The sequence below is a fragment of the Cinclus cinclus genome, chromosome 4 (assembly GCF_963662255.1).
Source record: "Cinclus cinclus chromosome 4, bCinCin1.1, whole genome shotgun sequence".
In the NCBI taxonomy this organism is placed as follows: Eukaryota; Metazoa; Chordata; class Aves; order Passeriformes; family Cinclidae; genus Cinclus; species Cinclus cinclus.
In genome coordinates, this window is record NC_085049.1 from 59,196,581 (window position 1) to 59,221,087 (window position 24,507).

The 24,507-nt window shown below is 47.8% G+C and overlaps 1 protein-coding gene across 1 annotated transcript; it reads left to right on the forward strand.

Annotated features, from left to right (window-relative positions):
• Positions 1-5,188: 5,188 nt before the first annotated feature.
• On the forward strand, positions 5,189-22,698 carry L3MBTL2 (L3MBTL histone methyl-lysine binding protein 2). The gene is given in 18 exon segments (XM_062491364.1): positions 5,189-5,207; positions 5,210-5,238; positions 6,639-6,906; positions 7,122-7,255; positions 7,959-8,082; positions 9,030-9,109; positions 10,432-10,549; positions 10,875-11,009; positions 11,647-11,735; positions 13,332-13,563; positions 14,283-14,362; positions 14,949-15,053; positions 16,185-16,332; positions 17,161-17,243; positions 18,914-19,148; positions 19,904-19,969; positions 20,891-21,013; positions 21,847-22,698. Coding segments are annotated over 18 exon segments (2,178 nt in total). The 3' UTR covers positions 21,957-22,698.
• Positions 22,699-24,507: the final 1,809 nt, after the last annotated feature.

Here is a 24,507-nt window from a genome sequence, read left to right on the forward strand (position 1 = left end):
TTTCATTTTTCCAGTGCTTTTTCCAGTGTATGATGCACAGTTGCTCTGCAAGAAACTCCACCTCCTGTTTCCAAGATGGTCTTTTTGCTGTTTCCAGTTTCAGCCAATCTCAAGGATTCCAGCTGATCCTCTGGACAGTCTGAAGCAGGTCCTGTAAGTGAACAACAGCAGCAGTCAGAAGAGTCTGCTCCTAATGACCAGTTCTACCCAAGTGTGTGATGAGGCTTTCTACCCTAAATGCAAGCTTTTATTTGAAGACCAGCCACAGGATGCTGTCTGGGTAATGTTTATTTTTACAAACCCTCTCAGCAGCTGCCTTCCTACAACACTGGGGTATCTGCCAGTTTGCCCAAGGAGCCATTTCTTCCCTCAGCTTGACAAAGCAGACTGTGTGCCATAGATCCCTGCCTGAGACACATCCTAGCCTGGCCTCTAAAAGTGTAAAAGCACAACATGCTCTATCTACAGGGTTTGCTGCAGCATTTGTGCTTGCATAATGGCTGGAGAACTAATGAGCTGCTCTGTCAGCCCAGCAGGTGTGGCACGTACATCAGCATTTGCCTGTGATCTGGCATTTTGTTTAGAAGTGTTTTGATGGTTTGCTCAAGTTGCCTCAGTTGCACTCCCTTAGAACAGTGTTGGTTTCAACTCTCCTGCAGGGCATATTGGATGTGTTTGGAAGGGAAACCTGTTCCATGACTGGTGGTGTGGGTAGCTGATGGACAATCAGCCATGGTTCTGGTCTACTCTCCCTGTTAAGGAAGTGTGGTGGATTTGGGGAGAGTGGAGAAATTACTGTTGGCACCATCTCAGTCCTCTTTAAAGCCCTTCTTAGCTCATGGTGAAGTTGGTACAGCTCAGACTGTGGTTTTCCCCAGGTATGCTGGGTGGTGGCAGGCTCTGGCATATGATGGGAGCACAGAGGTATGTGGGATGCAACCACAAGCACTGACAGTGGCTATTTTGCTTCTCCTCATGCCCCTGAAGTCACCAGGGCAATAGCAGGATTTGAAAGGTCATTACCAGAAGAAAGCTCTTTGCCAGCCCTGCTACTTTGGCTGAAACTGCAGAGCTTTTGTTGCCCTGAAAAGCAAGGAGTCTTTAATTTTGTTTCCTCTTCACTTTTGTTTTTCATTGTCTCAGTTGTCCCACACCAGTGTGGCACTGAAATGAGCTCCCAGTACAATGTCATGGTCACCAAAGTTTTGGGAGCCATACAATGGATGTATCAACAGCAGCAGGTCTGCTGATGGAAAGGCAGAGCAGCCTGAGGCATGACCTGGGTCTACCACCACCCATACTGCCAGGGCTTGGAATCACATTCACAGCCTGAGTTACAGCCAGTCAAGAGTTTTAAAAAAAAGGACCTCAGGTGCTCTTCTATTTGCCTGCTGTTATCTCAGTTCAAGCTTGTATTAAAGGATTTCAAGCCTTTTTCTTCTGTCAGGTAGGCCCAATTCTCCCATGTCACCACAAACAGTGAGAGAGAGCCCTTAACTGGGACCCAGGAAAATACATATAAAGGGAACCTTGTGGAATAAACTGCATATTATGTGTCAGGCCTTGTGGATGGTGTAACCTGCTATTACCTGGACTTACTGGTCCAGGCTGTCCTTTCTGCTGGGGAAGGTAACCTGGCAGGACATAGTGGTGGCCCCGTCTTCCTTGAAAAGCTTGCAGAGAGGCAACGCAGCTCAGCTTGAAAAAGCCAGATTTTTGGGGATCTGACTTGGGATGGGATAAATGCTTCGAACTGAGATTTATCTCCTAGGAAGTTAACTCTTCCCGCTCCTTGTCAGGATAGCCTTGGAACTGGGTGTAGTTGCTTTATGGGGTTTTGTTTTGGTTTGAGGTTTTTGTTTGTTTGTTTGAGTTTTTTAAATCTGGACAAAAATATTTACTGTTTCATTATTATTTGTATGTAGAGTTGTGTTGACATATATTGACAGATCTAATGTGGTAGTAAAGTAGCAAGGAAGGACAGGCTAGCTTAGTATTTGTGCCCTTAACTGGGTTGCCTGTTGGGTCTGGGGTTGGATTATTTGTTCACTATACAAACTGTTCAATTATATGTCTATTCTACAGTGTAACTTAGTGACAAGTGGCTGTAAGTGCAGAATAACATCAGTGTAACATTAAGGATGATCTGAAGAGGGTTTTCTGAAAGCTCCTCAGCCCACGGGAGAGATCTAGAAAACAGCAACTGCTCAAATCTCCCACCTGAAAGTAGGCTGTTGCCTGTTCTTACATAGTGCAGGACATGCCTCTCCACAGCTACCTTGGTAAAATTAGTCTGCCAAAGGTAAAGCAGAATATGTTTTTTTCTATTACTCCTTCTGTTTGCTTGTTGGTTTTCCAAGTTCATCTACCCTATTTTCCTTTTTCAAAGACAGTACCGTGAATGTATAGCCGAGGCTTACATGTCTATAAATACTTCTTCAAAACGTTTCCCTTCCCAGTCCTCATGACAGAAATTAAACCCTTCAATGTCTTTTGGTTTTTCACAGTGTCAGCTAGGAGAAGCCTTTCAAAAGCCATGTGCCACTTCCCACTGCACACAAGAACTTGGAAGTCCTGTAACTGAATGTCTGCCACTTAGTGCTGGAAGTGAAAAAAGCCCCATGGAGCACTAGGATTCTCGTGAGCTCCTTGAAATAACCAAGTAGAAAACTGAAAAGGGAGGCTCTGGAGAAGCAGCAGATGAATTTATGAAGCCTGGGGACCTGGAACATGAGCTCTGCTTCCCAGAGCATGGGTTAGAGAATAGCACCACTAGATAAGCACAACGAGCCAGTGAGACAAGGCTCCTCAAAAAAGTTGTGGTAATGAGGGACAGAGCAGATGCTGAAGTATAAAAGCTGTACACCTTGGAGCTGAGTGCCTGAGGAAGCAGCCTGGCCCCCTGTCCTGCAGCAATAATCCCTCCCATTGCAGCTGGGACTCCCTCTGCCATTGCACCTAACAGCAGGCCTTCCATAATGATCTTTTCTAAAACTTTTATTGCAGATGATATCAAAACACAGACCAAGCCCAGAACAGCAGTAGGGAAGGAGATGGGAAAAGTGAAGTCTAGTCTAAGTGTTGGGGTTTAGTTACCTGAGATTTTGAGTGCTCTTCTCTCCAAAAAGAAAGGAGTTGGCTTTACAGAACTATTATGGTTATTGTTACATAACAGAGTTTTTATTATTGAAAACAATATAAGTATTCCTCAATCACATTGAACCTAATTCAGGTTAAAATTAATTAATTTAAATACTATTATTTATTGAAAAAGTTTATTTAGAACTGCAGTGAAAAATGAACAACCGTGGTGTGGGGACTACCTTTAAGCTTGTTCTCTGTCAGCATAGAACTGGTTTTTATTTAAGCCTTCAAGAAGCCTTGAGCCAACCTGTGTGTGACCTAAGGGAGCAGTGCTGCTTGTTCCACTCTGGGAAGGGAGCAGGGGATGCACACCAGTTATAGCTCACAATGTGTTCCATGAAAGATTATCACAGTAGAAAGACTTAATGAGCCTTAATTTTGCATTGTGTCTTTTCTGGAAACAGCTTTGCTATCTTTCATGCCGTGCAATGTCTAGCAGTATTTACAAGGGTATAACAGTTACTATGATTTATTTCATTATTAACTATATTATCTTAAAACAGTTTTCTATTTTTAATATTGCTGGAGGATTGTTTAAAAACCTGAATGTGGAGGATCCCTGATGCTATAGAAATTTGCTGATCAAGTTGCAGACTGGCTTTGCCAGCCCCCCGCCACTGTCCCTCTGTAATTGGGTGGTGACCACTATGCCAATTCTCAGTGTGTTTCACAAGAATAGTGACACTCCTCATGTTAGAGCCTTTGGACTGTCTGCAAGAGCAATCCATATATAAGGTAAGCCTTTGCAACAAACCTTTTCCATGCTGTTTTACTCCCACCTGCAGCTAAAACTGTACTGAGTTGTGCACAGGTTATTTGTTCAGCCACTCACTACAAAGCCTACTGATGCCTGGAAAGGCTGACCTGGAATAGAGACTAGATAGAAGAAAAGGAATAAAACAGGTATTTATTGAAAGGATACACTTTGGGCAGTGCAAGAGCCTGCCTGGGGCTATACCCAAATCAAATCCAAGATGGATCCTGGTCATGAGTCTTTACACTTTTGTAAGTTTTAGTTCATCTACATATTGGGATCAATTATCCAACCACAGCCCCAGGCTATGAAGTATCAGCCCCCTGCTTGCCCCCTTTCCCTCACTGTTGTTTCTGCTTTTTGGGTTAAGGGTATCCTTGATTCTGTAGCTGGGAAGGGATTGTTTTGTCTAACTACCCTGTGAAGAGAACTTACTAACACCTAAATATGAGTTTCAGAGTTACACACTAAGCAGCAGAGAATCTGAAAAATATAAAAGCTAAAACCCAAGGCATCATTTAATAAAGACTAGGAGTGTACAGTACAGCCTGTGGTTTTTTTTTCCCCTCCTACAACATCAACACAGTGACAGTGATAGCAAAATAAAAGGGATAAGGTGGAAAATAGAGCTGCCTTCAGGGACTTACCTTTACATAAGCTTCTTGACAGGCTGAGGGAGCTGGGGCTGTTCAGCCTGGAGAAGAGAAGGCTCTGGAGAGACCTCACTGCAGCCTTCCAGTACCTGGAGGGGGATTATAAAAGGGAGGGGGATGGACTTGTTATATGAACACGTAGTGACAGAACAAGGGGCAGTGGTTTTAACTGAAAGGGGGCAGACTGAGATTAGATACAGGAAGAAATTCTTTCTGGTAAGGGTGGTGAGGCACTGGAACAGGTCGCCCAGATAAACTGTGGATGTCCCATCCCTGAGAGTGTTCAAGGCCAGGCTGGACGGCGGCCCGAGCAACCTGCTCTAGTGAAAAGTGACCCTGCTCTCCTCAGGGGGTTCGAGCTGGATGATCTTTAAGGTACCGTCCAATCCAAGCCATTCTAGGACCGAGCGGGCTCATTCCGAACTACACGCAGGAAGGGAGGCGGGCAGGCCGCAGCGGGGCCTGGCCTGTTCCTGGGCGGGACCGCCGCCAGGCGCATTGACCGCCGTAAAAGAACTACAGCTCCCGTCGTACCCCGCGGGCAGCGCGGTGGGAACAAGCTCCCCGGTGATTTGCTGTGCTCTCCACTGCTCTCACCAATCAGACGCGCAGCTAACGGGGGGCGCTCTCCACGCGCATGAGGCGGGCTGGCGGCGTCAGGCAGCGATGGAGCGGGACCGGGGAGAAGTGAGCGGGACGGGACGGGACGGGACGGGACGGGACGGGACGGGACGGTGGGTCCGCTGGGGCCCGGGCTGGGATGTACCTGGAGGTGGCGGTGGGTCCATCTGATCCCGGAGGAATGGGCCCCTGCGTCCCCCTCAGCTTCCTGAGGAGGCTCCGGGTGATGCTGCCCTTGCTTGGCAGCGCTGGGGTCTTGGAGCGTTTTCACAAGTTTCACTCACCTGTTGTGGAAGAGTAACGATGCAATAGTGCTCACGTCCTACGAGCTGGTGTAAGGTGCACCCACACAGGGACTAGAAGGCGATGAAAATACTTCTTTTTTAGTGGAGTTCAGGCCTTTCAGATGTCAGGAATGCTGTCTGAGGGCCTGGATCCGCAGGGAGAACCTGGGAACCTTGGGTCTGTTTTGTGTGAAAGCCAGGGAGGATGAGAGGAGACAGCAGTGAGTGAAGTCTGGTCTTCCTGACTTCCATAGTCCACGTGTATATAATGATGGCCCGAAGCCAGGGATCAGAGGGAATATCGCACTGGACGTGATGGGCTTGCTGCTGATCTTTTGTTGTTGCCCACGTGGAGGAATAATTGTATCTTGTTTCATGTAGCTGTTTGAATCTGCCTTTCTGTTCCATCACTTTCTATGCTGATGCTGACTTCTTGCTGCTCCTTCATGAGTTGCTAACACATTTTCACAGCTTCTTTTGTGCTTATTTGGAGCCTGGTTCAAAATTCTTCTGGTCTGAGACACACTGTTTTTCTGTGCTCTTTCTTCAGTCTCTTCCTCACAGCTCTCCTGCTATAACAGCAAGTACAAAGAGCTAGTGAAGATGTTTAGCTGTGGAGGCATCTGGTTTTATGCAAAAACCTATAGCAAACATTCTGCTATCCTGCTGGTGTAGTTTCTGAACCAAGGTCAGCTGTGGACTGTTGACTGTGCTCCTGCTGACTTCCAGGCTGTGCTGGTCTTCTGAGCTGTGGTGGCAGGAATGTTCAGCTTGTGCTTCCTTCTGGAAGCCTGTGCTGGCTTTACTGTGGTTGTGTCTGCACTGTGGTGCTGTGCAACTGTGTTAGGAGGAAAATTGCCTGGAAGGACACAGTCTCATCTGCCCTTCATCAGCATGGCAGTGCTTTTCCCAGTATTTTTCCATGTTCCTCAAGCTGTTTTCTATCCAACTGCAGCCCTGTGGCACATTCCTCTTGGGAAACAGAGTGCAGCCTGTGGAATACCAGTAAAGGGACCTGTCTGGGGGAAGGCATTCAGTGTCCTGCCTTTGGGGTTGTTATGTGGACTCCTTGCTCACCCTGAGGTCACTCCCTGGCCCAAGAGGATGCACAGCAGCAAAGGCAGGTTTATTGTGCAGTGGGTGTAAAATGTCTTTTTTAAAGCAAACTGGCTCTTTTTGTAGTTGGTGTCTGCCTTCTGCCACAAAACTTCATCTTCGGAGCGGATGGAGGAGGAAGGCAATGATGATGAGGAGGAAGATGAATTGGACATCTTTGGGGGTTACGACAGCCTCACGTGCTACAACAGCAGCATGGGTAGTGACAGCAGCTCCTGTCTGGAGGAGTCTAGCGACGATGAGGTGGCAGACCGGGAAGCTGGAGAGTTTTCGACCTCTCTGTTGCACCAGCCATCCACAGGCCGGCTCACAGAAGACAGTGGCTCTGAGCCAGGTACTGCCTTGTGCTGCCTGAAACATCTTCAGGGGCAGTGAAGGGGGTGTGGCTGCACCTTGGTTATGCTTTGGGAGCAGCTGTGGATTCAGACTGCATTTTCTGGGCTATGTGGGGGATCTGCTCTGCATAATGACAGTTGGCTGGTCTCAGCTCTGTCCTTGTAGTGCATTGACTGTGCCAAATGCTCACATTTTTGGCCTTACTTCTCCCAGCTGTGTGCGAAATGTGTGGAATTGTGGGCACCAGAGAGGCTTTCTTCTCCAAGACCAAACGTTTCTGTAGTGTCTCCTGCTCCAGGAGCTACTCCTCAAATTCCAAAAAGGCCAGCATCTTGGCCAGACTGCAGGTGAGTTAAAACCTTTCCATCTGGCTCTCAGGCTCCATCATGCTCTCAGGGTCTTGTCATGCTGGGGGACTTCAACCACCCCTATACCTGCAAAAAGTAGCACGACAAGCTGTAGGTAATCCAGGAGACTCCTGGAATGCATGGGGGATAATTTCTTAAGCCAGGGAATAGACAGCTGTAGTACAGGGGATGCAACAGTAGATATGATGGTCACCAAGATAAGTGAACTAACTGGGGATGTCAGTACTGGACGCAGTGGCTCCAGCTGCAGTGGTCATGCATTGCCGGAATTTGCAATCTGGAGGAATATAGGTCAGCTAAGGAGTAAAGTCACGTTCCTGAACTATAGGAAGGCAGACTTCCAGCTCTTCAGGGAGATTCTATAATTCTGTGAGCCTTCCTGGAGATGGAGCAGGATGTGCCTGTATGTAGGGGTAGGTGGTTTCTCTTTAATTAAATATCAGACTGACATTCCCAGTGGCTTGTTCTTCCTCCCTGAAGTCCTCAGAGAAGGCATGACAGCTTAAAGGTGGTTTCCCTAAAAGCTAAGGAAGGACACACTGATATTTTACTTGTTCCTGTGAGTGTTAATAAATATTGGTAGTAACCTGAAAATTGTCCCAAGGAAGAGATGCGTACCCAGTTGCAGTAGGCGACTTAGTGTCTTGTGCCATTAATGTTTCTAATGTTTGTTCTTTTCTAGGGGAAACCACCAACAAAGAAAGCTAAAGTTCTGCACAAGGCATCTTGGTCAGCCAAGATTGGGGCTTTCCTCCATTCGCAGGGCACGGGACAGCTGGCGGATGGGACACTGACAGGTCAGGATGGTGAGTGTAGGCGAGGTGTGAGGAGGTGCAGCTGCTGGAGCCACAGAGATGGGGACACCTTGAGGGCTGTAGGCTCTGCAGTCCTCCTCCTCCTCCTTTCTCGTACACTGCCTTGTACGATGTGTATGGATCACTCTAACACAGGCTGGCAGAACACAGCCAGCCTCTTTCTGCCCATCCACTTTTGTAGCCTCATCCTCACTCTTCATATGACTTGACCTGGAGCATAAGCTCTGTGGTCCCAGCACCCACGAGGTGCTTTCTTCTGCTGGCAAAAGTGACTTAAAGGTGTCCTGCTTCTCCACTCGCTGCCCCAGTGCTCATGGGGTGTTATATTTGCCCTGAGTCACTCATTGATCAACTTGAGCAATAACCAGTCGCTGCAGCTGAAGGAGCAACAACTTACTGTGTTAGGGAAAAGGGAAATGCTGGGGCATGGCAGCAGCAGGGAGTGATCCCTGAGCAGACTGCTGCTGGAAGAGAGCTGTAGCCTTCAACCAGGAGTGACTGTGGAATTAATCTCTCAAATTAGTATCTCTGATTTTCTCAGCACCCTCTGGGACAGAAAGTCCTGCTGATATGACCCTGCAGTGTTGCTGCTGAGAGGCAAAGATGTGAAGGGGTTTAAAGATGAAAGAATGTACTCTCCCTGGAGTGCTTTACCCCTGGGCTGGACTTGAGCCTTTTTATTGCCCTTTCTGTTTCCCCTTTTCCAAAAGCAAGTGACAACAAATATTGATTAATAATGTATTTTGCCTCTTGTGGGGGTTAGTGACCATGCACTCACATAGGGTCTAGTTTCCCACCAGAGAAAATGCAGTGGAATGCATAACCCCTGTGTGCTGTGTCCTAGTGCCTGGAGGCTGCAGGCTGTAGTCCAGAGGTAACTGATCTCTGTGCCTGTTCTGTGATCTCATCTGATTTTCTGCTCTCATGTCTGCTTGTAGCACTCGTCCTGGGCTTTGACTGGGGAAAGTACCTGCAGGAGCACGGCTACAAGGCAGCTCCTGTCAGTTGCTTCAAACACGTGAGTTCTACTTTGCTGTGCGTGACAGGGCACACGGAGTGTGTCATGTGCATGGGGCCCTGTGACAGGTGGTGAGCAGAAGCCCAGTAGGGGGTTATTGAGACCCAGGTGATGCAAGGAAAGAAGTTAGGGTTTCTTGCAGCTGAGAATTGGAGTCTCACAAAGGGTCCAGGAGTTTGGGGGGAAGGAAGCAGAGGTTGCAGGGCGGGGGGAGGATGACTTGATAGAAGCACTCTTGGTAGTGATGTCTAAGATTTTTAGCTTTTTATGTTTTTCATGTATTTGTAGCTTTGTAGATTACTAAAGCATGGCTGTAGCTTCTAGTATTTTTCCAGTTCTTCCCTACATTTAGGAACAATAAGTTAACTTCATATAAACACATTCAGAAATATTATAGTCTTAGTCCAAGAAGAGAACCAACTACATTGTTGGCAAAAAAAAAAAAAAAGAACATTTTTTCCAACCGGACTATGAACCAGACATAACGGAAGTGGGGCAAAAGAAACCTCTGGACTGCTTCCAATGGGTCAGAACCCCAGGAATTATTACCTAACTAACTAATGTTTTAACTGGACAGTATATGATAGGTATACTGATTGACTAACCTTATAAAAATTTTAGAATTACTATACCACATGTGATTTTTGCTGTATTGTGTACCTGAAAGCTTTCAAGTAAGGGTTTGCTTTTGTATTCACTCTGACATTGTTGGGAAGATCTATTCTATTTTCTAGGCATCAGTAGCAATGGCTCAGTGCTGACTGGGAACAGAATTAGTTCTGACTGAGGATGATAGTGGGAAGCTAATTTTGCAGTTTGTATGGCTGAGTACAACCCAGGGTCATATGCAGACAGGGATTCAGTTTATGTGAGCCTGGCAGAGCTGCCCCTCCAGCATGTCCAATTTTTATAAGACTTACTATATTCCTTTTGAGTTGTGGTCTGATAATACTGACAACATTTTCTTTTTCTTGAGGATAGGTCAGGGAGGCATGGCATTTTTATTGATTGTTAAGTGTTTTTATGCCATAGAGGAATGGTAGCAGCTACTTTGGAATAGTAGGACATCTGGTAGTGAAACAGTTAAGTATTGCTGTATGGTATTCTGCCTTTTGGGATCCTCAGTGAACATCCTAGTGAGATGTTTGAGCCAGTTCAACTGTATTTCAAGATGTTGGCAGAACTAGGAGGAGTAAAGCATGCAAGCATGTGTCTAAGGTGAAAGTGTATCTGTGTAAGACATGTCTCTGAAAGCTAGAAGGGCCTGAACCCTGCTCTGATTCCCACATCCATCTCCCAACATGGCTGCCTCAATCTTTCAGGTGCCACTCTTCGATCAGTGGGATGATGTGGTGAAAGGTATGAAAGTGGAAGTGCTGAACAGTGATGCTGTGCTCCCCAGCCGTGTGTACTGGATTGCATCTGTCATCCAGATTGTAGGTAAGTCTCCGAAGTAATCTTTGACAGCTGGGGACATCTAAGCTCTGAGGGAAGCTTTAGAGAGCTGAGGGTAGCTGGTCAAGCAAAACAGCAGCTCTTTGGAGCTCTTCAACTGCTGAGAGATTTTTGGAACAGGAAATACCATGGTGTGGGAGTGAGGGGAAACCAGCACGTCCCTCTTCTGGTTGCTGGGCAGTGCAGGAATGGTTGCTGGAGAAGCTCTGGTAACCTGTGCAGAGCTCTGAAGGCCATGCTGTGGGTACTAAACTTGTGGTGCCAGATTCTTGGCCTCTAATGCCTTTGGTTGTCTACTCTGTCCTGGCAGGATACAGGGCCCTTCTGCGGTATGAGGGCTTTGAGAACGATGCTGGTCATGACTTCTGGTGCAATTTGGGCACAGTGGACATTCACCCCATTGGCTGGTGTGCCATCAACAGCAAAATCCTGGTACCACCACAAAGTGAGTGTGGGGCAAGAGAGGTCAGTATGTGCCCGGGCATGGAGAAGCTTTGCTTTATACTTAGCACAGGGAAGCAGGTGATCCCACTGAGTAGGACTGAGTTTGGAAAGCTGGAGACTGCTTGGATTGCTCCCTCTGCATCTCCCTATCCTTGACCTGGGGATGCTGCATGCAGAGCTGATGTCAGACCTGTGGGGGCTAATGCAGGTGGCTTTTCCTCCTTCTAACCCACATGGTGGCTGGACTTGGGGGAACCTTTTGGTCCTATATCCTGGGCAGTGTCTCTAGTAAGTGCAGTGGCTCCAGTGCCTGCACAGCTAGCAGTTCAGAGAGGGATGCCAGTTTAGTGGAATTGTGGCCAGCAGAGATTTGCTTGATATGGCTCCTGTGCTTTTGCTCTGTTGCCACTTCCTCATCTAGATTAGTGGAGTTGAATGTCTGCTTGGCCTAGTTCATTCTGTAATAGTGATCCCTTCAGCCAGATGTGAGGGCAAGCTGGCAAAACAGAGTAGAGAATCTGAGTGTGAAGGCCTTTTAGTGCTAAAATGGACTGTCAGAGAGATGAGAGGTGTGATGCTGTAATTACTTTGATCATAAAGATGATCACATTTTTTTCTTTTTCCCTGCCCATATGTAGCTATCCATGCCAAGTACACTGACTGGAGAAGTTATCTCATGAAAAAACTGGTGGGAGCTAGGACCATCCCAGTGGATTTCCACATGAAGGTAAATGTGGGAGGCTGTCATTTTGCGTGGGGGAAATGAAGCTGAAGTCAAGACATATGCTCAACATGTCTCTTCTGGTTCTGATCTGTGCAACTTTTGTGTGCCTTGAAACCTGGGCAGGGCAGGGGCAGTGAGTACTTCCAGGTGCTCCCAAAATACCTGTCATGATGCTGTGAATAATGGATGGCACAGCCTCCATGCCCTCTCAGCACAACAGTTTCTGCTTTGGGTCACAGGCAGGCTTTAAAAGCTGTTGTCACATGGTCTGCTGGGAAATACGTGGGATGAGGTTTGGCATTTTGCTGAAAGGAGAGGCCAGTGCAGCTCCAACCTGGCCTCTCTCTGCCCTGTTTGAGTGATAGGGAATAGCTCTCAGAGTCAAAAAATTTTGCCTTTAGTGTGGGCAGCAAAGCAGCCTGCACGGAGTGAGAAGGGCACAGGCTTCCTTTAAGTGCCATGCCCTTGGTATCTTTAGAGCTGTCATGATTGTTTTTGTCTAGCCTGTACTGAGATTAGTCCTTGTTAAAGGGGGGAGAGTCTTCTGTGGCTAGGAGCTTTGGAAATGGCAGATAAGGAAGACAGTCCCAGAGATAGGCAGGAAGGCAGAGGATAGGTTGTTCTGTGTGCAAGCTAAGTGGTGACACTGAGCTGGAGATCTGTATGTAGTTAGTGCTTCCCATGTTACTTCTCAGAAGGTTAAGAGGGTGTTTGTAGCTGCTTGTTCCTGTACCCCAGCTTAAAGTTGGAAGAGAAGTGGTGAAGGGAAACAGACATTGCTTTTGTCTTTCTCCCCTTAGCATCTCCACTCCTAGCTAACAAACAAGAGGTAGAAGGGGAAGATCATAGTTTAAAAGTTCTTCTGGATTCAGGTGTAGGCTGGTTTGGGTATCTGTTTTGTGTTTCCTAGTTGCTGCACAGCATCTTGGGATCACAGTTCCAAAATGTCAGGGGTTCTATAAATACCATTGGGTATTTGTGGATGAGTCGGACAAGGCTATATGAGCAATCTGAAGGTCTCAAAAAAAGTCAGAAAGCAGCCAGTGACACCACGTACCTGTGCCTTTGGGTCAGTCTGCAGAGTAACTGGCTTTGGATGTGGAGTTGGCAGATAGAACATCATCTAGTAGTTCAACCTATGATCAGAATAAGAAGGTGAAAATAAGAATCTGACTTCTTTTGAAGTCAACTAAAAATCCTGTTGCCCTCTGGGAAGCTACACCTCCAACTAACTGCAGCCTCAAAACCCTTGTGATCTCTTTCATGGACTGAAAAAGGCACACACAATTCCTTATTCAATTCCTCACATACTGAAATTCTCACTGGGAACATTCACACAAGGTGGTGGCTGGGCTTTGCTGCTGGCTGGAGTGGGGGAGCTCTTATGAGGCCATGTGACAAAAGGGAGACCCAGGATGTGTGCCCAACCACATTGTAATGTTTGGGGCTGGGAGCTACCTGTTCCACCAACGAACCAACTCCTATGCATCCCTCCCTAGTCAGCTTTGGGCAGTACCAGGGTGCATGTCTGTGGGGAAAGCTGTTCTCCGGAGTGTTTGGAGAACTGTGGTTGATCTCACCTCTGTTGGTTGTTGCCAGATGGCGGAGAGCATGAAGTACCCGTTTCGGCAAGGCATGCGGGTTGAGGTGGTGGATAAGAACCATGTGTCCCAGACACGTATGGCAGTGGTGGACACAGTAATTGGTGGCAGACTGAGACTCCTCTATGAGGACGGTGACAGTGATGATGACTTCTGGTGCCACATGTGGAGTCCCCTCATCCATCCTGTGGGCTGGTCACGAAGAGTGGGCCATGACATAAAGAAGGCAGGTAAGGATCAGGCCACTGCAACCATCTTCTGATTTGCTGGGGACTGCCTGCACCCTGCTGTTGACACCAGTCTTGGCATGCTGGGAATGAGGCAGTTCCCTCAAGATCTAACAGGTGAACTCTGTTTAGCGTTGTGTCTGCTGGTTTTTTTTATCCAGATAGATGAAAGCCCTGTGATCACAGGTGAGAATGGGGGACTGTAGGATATCTTACCTGAAGCAGGCAGTCTGTCCCCTTAGTGTGAGAATGCAGACTTTGCAACATGAGAGATGTTTATAGTCTTTTGGGGAAAATTCATGCTAGCTTTTTTAACACTGGATGCCATTAGGTTGTGTTTTTCTGGACTTTACCAAGAGGAATTGTTGATTGGCTTACTCTTGCAAAGTAAAAGACAAAGAAAAAAAGCAAGACTTGACCTCTGCTGATCCTCTTGGTTGTGTCTCCATTCCTTATTGCCTCTCCCTGGTGATTACAGCTGCATGTGGAAGTGTTATCAGTAGTGCTCAGGAAGCTGAGCCATCTGCTTTTGAGCAAGCCCTTAATCACAGCCCATTTTATGAGAAGTGTAGAGGGACAGACCTGTTCTTTTTATTAAGTGGTCTTATACTGAGGGGGATTATAGCAGCTAAACTCTCACAGGAAAATTAATGACCAGTCTGTTTTCTTACTGCAGTTGCTGCAGGTTCTTTACCTCTCTGTGTTTCTTCCATTCCTCACAGAAGAAAAACGTAATGACATGGCAAACCATCCCACCTTCCGGAAGATTTACTGTGATGCTGTCCCCTATCTGTTTAAGAAGGTAGGACAAGTCTGCCTTTCTTTGGGGGGGGTCACAAAGAAGGAAGCAGTGATAGCACTTCCTTGCTTGGGCATACATACTGCTGTGTGGGTTGTTGAGGGTGGTCTTTCTTATAGCTAAAGGCAGTAAGGTATTTTGGGGTGTCAAGGCTGTTGTTAATCAGGAGCAGGTCAGACTAGAAAGCTGAAAGAATTAAAGGACAGTGACAGATTGAGGAACTCAGCTGAAGGGCAAGCAAAGGAGCTTAGAGTTGTAGAGGGGAGAAGATTGCGTGCGAGAGACCAGTTCTTACAAGGAACTGGATCATGATGGTAAGGACTGATGAGATGAGAAGGAAGCTTGCTTTGTTGTGGAACAGCAGTTGGGCTTGGCTCTCTGACTGCCCAGAGCCTTGGCAAGAGTTTGCTGGCACAAGCATAGTGTTGGTTTGGCTGCCTCTTTGTATTTCTTGTAATATTTTTGCTTTCCCCTCCCAAGTTGAGCCAAGTGAAGAAGTTCTAATCGTATTTGCACTTGCTGTGCTTGATGTCAGGATGGGACCATCCCATACCCCTGGCAGCACATGGTAGACCAGAGTCTCCCTTAGGTACGAGCTGTCTATTCTGAAGGTGGATGGTTTGAGCGAGGCATGAAACTGGAAGCCATTGACCCACTGAACCTGGGCAACATCTGTGTGGCCACGGTATGCAAGGTAAGTTCAGTGAGCCTAAGGGAGTCTGCTGTTTGCTTGAGATAATGCAGCTTCTCCTCAGGTCTTTTGAAATTAATGAGACCAGGTAGGATTTTGCATGGGGGAGCAGAGAAGGCTGTCAAGAGAGGCAGACAGCTGTTCTGTGGAGGGAACTGGGGGGCTATTACCCCACAGGTCTGACAAGCTGTTGTCCACATGTACTTAAACAGATAGCATGAGGATGAGCATGCTTGGTCTGCAAGCTCGTGTCCAGTGTGTGTGATTGGCAACCACCCATTTCCACCCTTTGGCATACAGTAGGGAAGATCTGTTCTTGAGTTCTGAGAGTGCATAGAGAGGCCCCTGTGGAAAGAAGGGAAGCGTTGTGAGGTGACTTCCATGTGGGGAATAGCATGAGGAAGCTGAGGATGGACGAGTCTCTATTGCTGAGGTAGTTGTAAGCTATACTCTTGTGCTAGTGTTGAGAAGTAAATTCCTTGCCCAGGTTTCCTCAGCAAAGTGTGTTGAATATGTAGTAGAAGTATAACCTCCATCTGGGCTTTTTCTGCTTCCTCAAGAAGCTGTTTGCCCTCACAGCAAGCTGAGGACTTTGACACTTGGAGTTTGGCAGTGGGATGCTAGAGCTGTTAGTGTCTGTAAAATGTTCCCTTCAGCCACTGCTTGGAAATGGCAGAGTTTGGGACAGGCATGCCTATTGCCTTTGTTAGGCACCAGTTACCAGTGAGTGACAGGAGGAGACAAGTCCTGTTGCTGTACGAAGTAGCAAATCCAAGGGTGGTGCTCCTTCCCTTCTACCCAGAAACAAATTCATGATCTGGCTGGTGTAGAGGGTTTTTGGGCTACCAATAAAGTGTTTCTAGGGGAGAGCAGAGCTCCTGACCATTTAAGGCTTTTCACATAGTCCTTTCACAAGGCTCTTAGTGTTGGTCCCAGTCCTGCAGAAATTGCTGTGTTGGGGATTAGCTTGTGTTGATTAACATATTAAGAGAAGCTTGGGGCATATAACATTGCATTTTACTGTCTAGTGGCAATTGTGATCAATATGCAGGAACTCTAGAGAGAATATTTTGTGAGGGAGAGAGGCTTCAGAGCAAGTAGAGCTCCACACTCATGCCTTTGCTCCCATCTCAGGTTCTCTTGGATGGGTATCTTATGATCAGCATTGATGGAGCAACGTCTGATGATGGCTCTGACTGGTTCTGCTATCACGCCTCCTCACATGCCATCTTCCCTGCCAACTTCTGTAAGAGGAACAATATTGAACTGACCCCTCCAAAAGGTGAGATTTGGACTCTGCCCTGTGGTAGAAACCTGCATGCAGAATCTGATGATTGGTGCGTTTCTGAGAGAGGTCAGGTTCAGATGAATCAAAACAAGGTTCCAATCTGCTTGTTTTTCAGGGAGACTGGGCTAGTTCAGAGACCCAGGCTGTTTGAGCTCTGCCCATATCCCAGTCTTGGTTAGCTCCTGGCAGCTCAGTGGGAGAGGTGTATGATCCCCAAACTGAACAGAATAAAAGCTTTTAAAGTACAGGGAGGGTGGGAAGGGATAAGTAGAGCCATTGCTGCAGGAGTCAGTGCTTAAGTGTCCAGAGTTATCTCTGTTCTCTATGAATAAATCTGATATGTGTATTTCTTCAAACTCCTAAGAGACGATCACCCAGGAGTGTTTTTGCTGCCTCATCTAGCCATACCCAAAAGTCCCACTCTAAATTTCTGTGTTGCAGCATTTTTGTGCAGTGCTTTTCCAGCATCCTTTGATGCCCCTGCTGCTGGGAGAAAGAAAGATTGGTCTTAGTGGTGTGTTTTGAGCATACTACTTCCTGCTTGCTGCTGGTCCTCCCTTTTCTCTGTGGTCTGGGTCTGTGGGTGACACAGATGTTCAGAGTTGCAACTTGCACTTTTCTGTATTTGCCTGCTGGAGAGGGGCTCTGGGCTCCCATGGAATCCACGCACTAGGTTTGTGTCCAAGATCAGGCTGTATGTGCTGGTTTACTGACCTGATCTGCAACCAGTTGCTACACCTTCTTCTGCCTACTCTGCCTTTTGTCCCAGCTAGTGTACCCAGTGACTGCCTTTTTACCTCTTAGTGTTTCTTCCTTCTGCAGGGCATGATGCAAAGACATTCAGCTGGGAGCGTTACCTGGAAGAGACCAAATCAAGACCTGCTCCATCACGTCTCTTCAACACAGTGAGTACTGCCAGGAAGAAATGATGTGTGCTTGGAGTAAGCAAGGAAGAGTGCAACAGCTGTGGCTGTCACAAGATCACTGAGATGGAAGTGACTTCTTGTCCGACACCCCTGCTACAGCAAGATCACTTGCAGCAGGTTGCTCAGGATCATGTCCAGATGGATGGAGACTCCACAACCATGTGGACAACCTGTGCCACTGTTCATTGGCACTCATGGTAGAACGTGTCTCCTGATGTTCACAAGGAAATTCCTGTGTTTTAGTTGGTGCCTATTTACTCTGGTACAGGCACTGGGCACCACTGAGAGGAATCTAGCTCCATATTTGCACCCTCATTTTTGGCATTTATACACATAAGTAAGGTACCTTTGAGCCTTGTCTTCTCCAGGATGAACAGTCACAACTCTCTCAGCCTTTCCTCATACAAAAGATGTTCCAGTTCCCTCATCATCTTCCTGGCCCTTTGCTAGACTCTCTCCAGTATGTCCACGTCTCTCTTGTACCAGGGAACAATACAGGTGTGGCCTCATCAGTGCCAAGCAGAGGGGAAGGATCACTTCTATTGATCTGCTGAGAGCAGGTTACCATTAGCTGCCTTTGTCCCAAGGGCATATCCCTGACCCATGTTCAACTTCATGTCCACTGGGATTCGCAGGACATTTTCTGCCACACTACTTTCCAGTCAGTCTGTCCCCAGCTTGTGCTGGTGCCTGGGATTCTTCCTCTGCAGATAAGGGATTCTAGCATTTCTCCAGCTTGTCAAGGTGCCTCTGGAGGGCAGCACAACCATCTAGTATGTTGTCTCTCCTCCCAGGTTTCTACCACAAGCAAGCAAGCTTGCTTGGTTTGATATGACACTCTGACATGTCATCTGGATAGCTAATGAAGATGTTGAATAGGATTGGATCCAGTAATGACCCCTGGGGTACACTGCTAATTACTGGCCTCCAATTAGACTTCATGCCACTAATAACCATCCTCTGGGCCCAGTCACTCAGCCGGTTTTCAGTCTGTCTTGTCTCTGCATTCAGCCTGTATAGTTCAGTCATCTTCTCTGTGAGATTTTATGGCAGACAGGGTCAAAAGCCTTCCTGAATTCAGGATAGATAATATGCAGTACATGCAGTATATGCAGTCTCTACTGGGCTTCAGTTTGCTAACTGTCAGCACTTTAAAGAGAGCTCAAAGGCCCAGGAGTATGTGCTCTCAAAGTTGGGACATCAGCGTCCTGCCTTTGTGGGTCCCTCTGAATGTCATCTGTGATCCTCTAGTGTTTCTGTGAGCTCCAGGCTCCTGGCAGGCTCTGCATTGCTCATTGCCTGTGGATGTGTGGCTGGCATGTTGGGTGGAGTGTGGGAGCTGCTTTGCATCAACAAAGCTGCTGCAGCACCTGGGCCTATGCTGGTCTTTCTGATTTCCCAGGAGTTTGTCAGGTAATAGTTTGACTGTGTGTTCCTGATCCCCACACATCAGGATCTTGCTTCTAAAGGCTGGGCTGAGATTGACTAAGGACACAGCTGGGTTTTTAGATCTGTGGGCTTGTTGTCTGTCTGCTTGCTTTAGCCTGGAGGCCAGGCTGTGTGAGAGTGTGTTGGCCAGATACGGGTTTGAACTGAGTGCAACGGCCTTGGCTTTTCTTTTTTTACATTTTCATTTTTTATGCACCCAGGACTGTCCAAACCATGGCTTCAAGGCAGGCATGAAGGTGGAGGCAGTGGACCTGATGGAACCCCGGCTCATCTGTGTGGCCACGGTGAAGCGTGTAGTCCAACGTCTCCTTAGCATCCATTTTGATGGCTGGGACAATGAGTATGACCAGTGGGTGGACTGCGAGTCTCCAGACATTTATCCTGTGGGGTGGTGTGAGCTGACAGGCTACCAGCTTCAACCACCGGTGGTTCCAGGTGACTGAAGATTTACTGTGAATTCTAATGCTAGAGAGAAAGATTTCCTTCCTCCCGCTCTGTGAGCGGCTCCTTTGAGTTTTGGGCCTTGCAGGGAGAAGCAAATGGCCTCCTTGATTTGCACTGGCTACCATAAATTTTCCTCTGTTGCCACATTCTAGCGGCTGGCAAAGGGAAGAGCCTGATGGGGAGAAAACAGCCTGATTTTTGAGATGGGCTCTGTTCCCCCATACCAACAGAGAATTAATTGCTCCTGAGGAAGTTGGGTAGAGTTCCAGGTGGTCCTATCCCTGCACAGCTCCCTTTTATTAAGCATCAATATAACCTTAGCCAGGTAGCTGCAGGAGCTCACCCCCATGCTCCCTTTTCTCATCAGCTCTCTGATTCTGTCTGTAAAAGGTAAGAGCATCCTCTCAAGAGTTTGTTCCTTCCCTTGTCACAGGGAGGCCACTGCCTCACCTTTGCAGATGTTTTCCTTCTTGTCCCAAACTATGAATCTTGTTTCCTTACTGCCCCTACCAAGTCTGCACTGGGCCTCTCTCCCCTGTGCTGCCCCAGCCTGCTGCCCTAGGCCCTCACCTGGAAGCACAGACAGCAACTGCACTAGAGCCTTGCTTTCCCCTCAGCTGGTTGTCTTGGGAAGAGGGCTTTGGCTTGGGGGGACGGGTATATCTGTTTCTCGCTTATGTCACTTCATCCCAGTTACCTACTGGTTATGGGACTTGGCTTTCGTTTCCCTCTCGTCTCCATGACAGAGCCCACAGCTCCAGCGAAGGCCAAGGAGGTGCCCAAGAAGAAGAAGAAACCCTATGGAAAGAAGAGTGAGTGATGTTTGATTAGTGCCCTCCCGCTCGCTCGCAGGCTGGGCCCAGTTAGAGGAACCCTGTCCATGTCCCATCAGAGCAGGAGAGAGAGGCCTTGTGTTGCTGTGGATGCCCTCAGCTGTGGGTTTGCCAACACAGCTTCGTCCTTCTTACCTGCCTTGTTACCTAAAAAGCAGAGAGCTGTGTGTGGGAAGGATCTGTTTTGCAGTCTGTTTTCTGTTGGCCAAGGTATATATGGCACTTGCTTCCAGGTCTGAGGTTGTGCTGCTTTCCCTACTGTGTCCATGGTTAGAGGGAGATGTTTGCTGCAGCTGGAGGGTAGCTAGAGACCAACCCTGCTTTGTGAGAGGGAAAGAAGGCCTTAATATGACTGAAGAGGCCAGGAAAAAAACATTTTATTGTTTCATCTTGACATTGTTGTTGTCATTATTAGAGTAGCTGTGGCAAATTGTGTAGATAGGCAAAAAATTTCTTCCTGGGGAGTGGAGGGGAAAGGAAATCTAAAGAATATAAAGACTTTAAACCTAAATAAAAAGGTCACTAAAAACCAGAACATGAAGGTTACAATGTCTGCCCCTTGCAGCAAATAATGCTTGTTGCCTAGGACTAGACCCAGACAGGTAAGCAGAGCTGACTCCACACAGATTCCAAGAGGACCTGCTCCTTGGAAGTTAAACACATGCTGAAGTGCTTTGCCTTTAATGAAGGAGAACATGAAGGAGCATATTTTGAGATGATGACTGTAGAATTTTTCTCCAGTAGGCAATTTCTGTTGCATAACCAGTTGGCAGCTAATGACCAAGTAGCTTTCTGTTTGGTTGTGCTGGTCTCTGGCCTGTGGTTTCTCAGAGGAGCAGGGTTGCTGATTTTCCAGAAGACAAACACATTTTGCTCATACTCTTTTATCTCTTTGTTAAGGAAAAAAGTTACCTGCCAAAGCTCGCAGTGTCAAGCAGACTGTCAAGAAGCCTTCTGCCACAAATTCAAAACGAGAAACAAAAGCTGCCAGCCAGACTTTGCCAGAACCACCACCTGATGAAAGTAAGGGAATGAGTCACTCTACCCTGCAGCCACGTCCACCTCTCCTCCGTACACCCTCTTGGCCACGAAGTCATGGATGCCCCCACAGGCAGGAAAGGGCAGCAGCATGTCTAATGTCCTTCCCTACTGCTCCAGAGAGACTCCAGAGGGTAGAAGAAAACATTTGCTTTTGCTGGAAAAGTTTGCTTCCTGAGAAGATTTGGTTGGAACCAGTGCTACTCAGTGCTGCTAATGCCTGCTGAGGGCCTGGCTACCCTGCTGAGCACTCTGGTTGTGTGAGGTCAGGGAGGAGAGACAAAGTGGATGTCAGAGGTGGCTGTCACATCCCAGTCATGGTCCATAAGGGCTGTTGCAGCATGTGAACACAGTCTCTTGTTCTGCGGTGACCAGAAGAGCAGCTGGGTCACCTGCCAACCCTAGTGGGTAGGGGAAAGGAGGGTGGGTGAGGTCCCTAGTGCACATGGGGACTGGAGAGTCATGAAGGTCCCTTCTGTTCATTAAGTTCCTCTGTGTGAGCCTAGACAGATTGAAAATGGATCACACCATCTTTTCCTCCCTCACGAGTTGTTTTTGAGAGCCAGCGACTGAATGATGCCAGGGTTTAGGCCCATCCTGATTGCTGCTGTGACCATGGATAGATTTGCAGTGTCATGACAGGGCTGCCTGTGGTGAGGGACCCTCAGGAAGTGGACAGGCCCCAGGGCCTGGGGCATTTTGAGTACCATGACATGACATCATGCATGACAGAGCTGGTTTGGAGGTGCTGCAGATAATGCAAGTCAATATGGGTTGATTTTATTTACTTATTTTCCCCTCTCTCTGTCTCTTTCTAGTCATTGCTGTGCGGGTGAAAGAAGAAACCATTGACCCTTCAGATGCAGAATTTGGAGAGACAGAGCTTCCTGTTCCCATCAGCAGCATAAAGCAGGAGGACACAGACTGATTTGGAGCATTCCCCAGCTGCCCACAGCAGCTTCACCTTGCGGCTCTTTAAGGAAGGTCTTGGCAAAGGGAAACAGAGGACCAAGCGGGCCTTCCTTTTTTAAAGCAGACCACCCTGCAGCATCATAACTCTGCTTTCCTGGTGTGCAAGAAAATTTCCCCCAGGCTTGTAATATTAAGCCCTGGGAAACAGCAGAAAGACTGCTGGCACGCTGAGGAGCATGACCAGGGTGGCTGCTGTGGTTATGCATGCCTGGTTTTGAAGGCACCTTTTGGAGCAGGAGCTCAAAACAGGGAAAGAGGCCCCTGGGGCACAAAAGGTTGGTTTGGGTTCTTGGCTGTGGCTGGAGGTGACAAGCTGCTGTCCAACGTGATGAGTACAGGATGTATCAGGAAAGGAGCTGCCCCCATAGGACATTGGTGCTGTGCTGTCTGGTCTAAGCACTGCAAACCCCAAGAAAATCAGGATGAGAAGACTGGAAAGAGGTGAAGAAGAAACAAAAAGAGATTATGATGCCTGCTGAAGAAGTGAGACCTTTTTTCATAGAATCATAGAATGGTTTGGGTTGGAAGAGGACCTTAAAGATCTCAATATCCTCATCCAGTTTCAATACCCCTGCTGTGGGCAGGGACACCTTACACTAGACTAGGTTGCCCAGAGCCCCATCTGACCTGGCCTTGAACACTTCCAGGGATGAGGCATCCACAACTTCACTGGGCAACCTGTTCTAGTGCCTCACCACCCTCACAGTAAAGAATTTTTTTTCCTAATACATAATCCAAAACTACTGTTTTTCAGTTTGAACCCATTCCTCCTTGTGCTGTCACTATATGCTCTTGTAAATGGTCTTGTCCCATGTTGCCTGTATGTTCCCTTCAGGTATCAGGAGACTGCAGTGAGGTTACCTTTAAGCTTTTTCTTTTCCAGGGTGAACAATCCCAATTCTCTCAGCATTTCCTCATGGGAGAGGTGCTCCATCCCTTTAATCATTTTGGTGGCCTCCTCTGGGCTTGTTCCAACAGGTCTTTATCCTTTTTGTGCAGAGGACCTCAGAGCTGGATGCAGCACTACACGTGGGGTCTCACCAGAGCAGAGGGGGAGAATCCCCTCCCTCACGCTGCTGGCCATACTGGGTTTGATGCTTTCACTCATCTATTGATACTTGATTGGCTTTTTGGGCTGAGAGTGCACAATGCTGGGACATGTCCAGCCTCTCATCCACCTGTATCCCCAAGTCCTTGGCAGGACTGCCCTTGATCCCTTCATCCCCTAGCTTGTTTTGATAGGGGGGTTGTCCCAGCCCAGGTGCAGCACCTTGCACCTGGTCTTGTTAAGCCTCATGAGATTTCCAGGTGTCCACTTTTCAGTCTGTTCAGATCCCTATGGCTGGCATCCCATTCTTCAGGTGAGTGAAGAGCACCACTCAGCTTGGTGTTATCTGCAGATTTGCTGAGGGTGCACTTGATCTCTTCATCTGTGTCATTAATGAAGACATTAAATTAAACACTGGTCTCAGTACAGAACAGTGGTGAAGGACACCACTGCTCACTGATGCCCATTGGGACTCTGAGCTGTTGACCACTACCCTCTGAAGGCAACCATCCAACCAGTTCCTAATCCACCAAACAGTCCACCCATGGAATCCAGCACTCCAGTTGTGGGGGGCTGTGTCAAAAGCTTTATAGAAGTCCACCTGGCTCAAGAAGTTATCCCCCATGCATTGCAGGAGTCTCCTGGATTGCCTGCAGTTTGCCTTAGTACTTTCCCAGTACATAGGAAGGTGGCCAGAGTCCTTCCAACAGGACTGGAGCATGTGAGCACAATGCCTCCTATAACTGGGGCAAGAAGGCTTTGTCAGTAGGCTCCCCTTGGTCAGACAGCTGTAGCAGACCCCAGCCACAAGGTTCCTTTTGTTGCCTCAGTGTCTGATTTTTACCTGGTCTTTCAACCTGCTCGTGGCTGTTCTTCAGAGACAGCTCTTCATACTCCATGCACCCCTTGATGTAGAGGACAATCCCTCTACCTCTGCATCCTTTCTGTCTCTTCTGAACAGCTCATGGCTATTGGTAGTCACGCTCCAGTCACACCATTTGTCCCACCAACTTTCAGTAATGGCAGCAAGGTAATAACTTCGGCATGGTGGCTTCCATCCCTTCCTTGGGTTTGTTGCCCATGCTGCATGCATTGGTGTAAAGGTACCTTGGCCAGGCTGTTGGCTACATCACCTTCCTAGAGGAATGCCCCTTAATTCCTTTGAGGCATTTCCCTGCTGGTATCCCTATCCTATCTTCTGTTTCCTCAGGACTCCCTGGCTCACCTCTCTAAGACTTCAAGTGTGCTCCCCTGTGTCTGCTACCTCTTCAAGTCCCCTGCAGAGAGACTTGCTGGCACCCTGTCCCTCTAACCTTCTCAAACCATCCCACAGATTGCCAGGGTAGAACCTGAAATTGCCCCCCTCATAGCTGGTTTAATCAACCAATTGGATTACCCAAGGAGGAGTTTAGGAGGATTCACCACTACCATAAACACCTTTAGTGGTAGCTCTTTGATG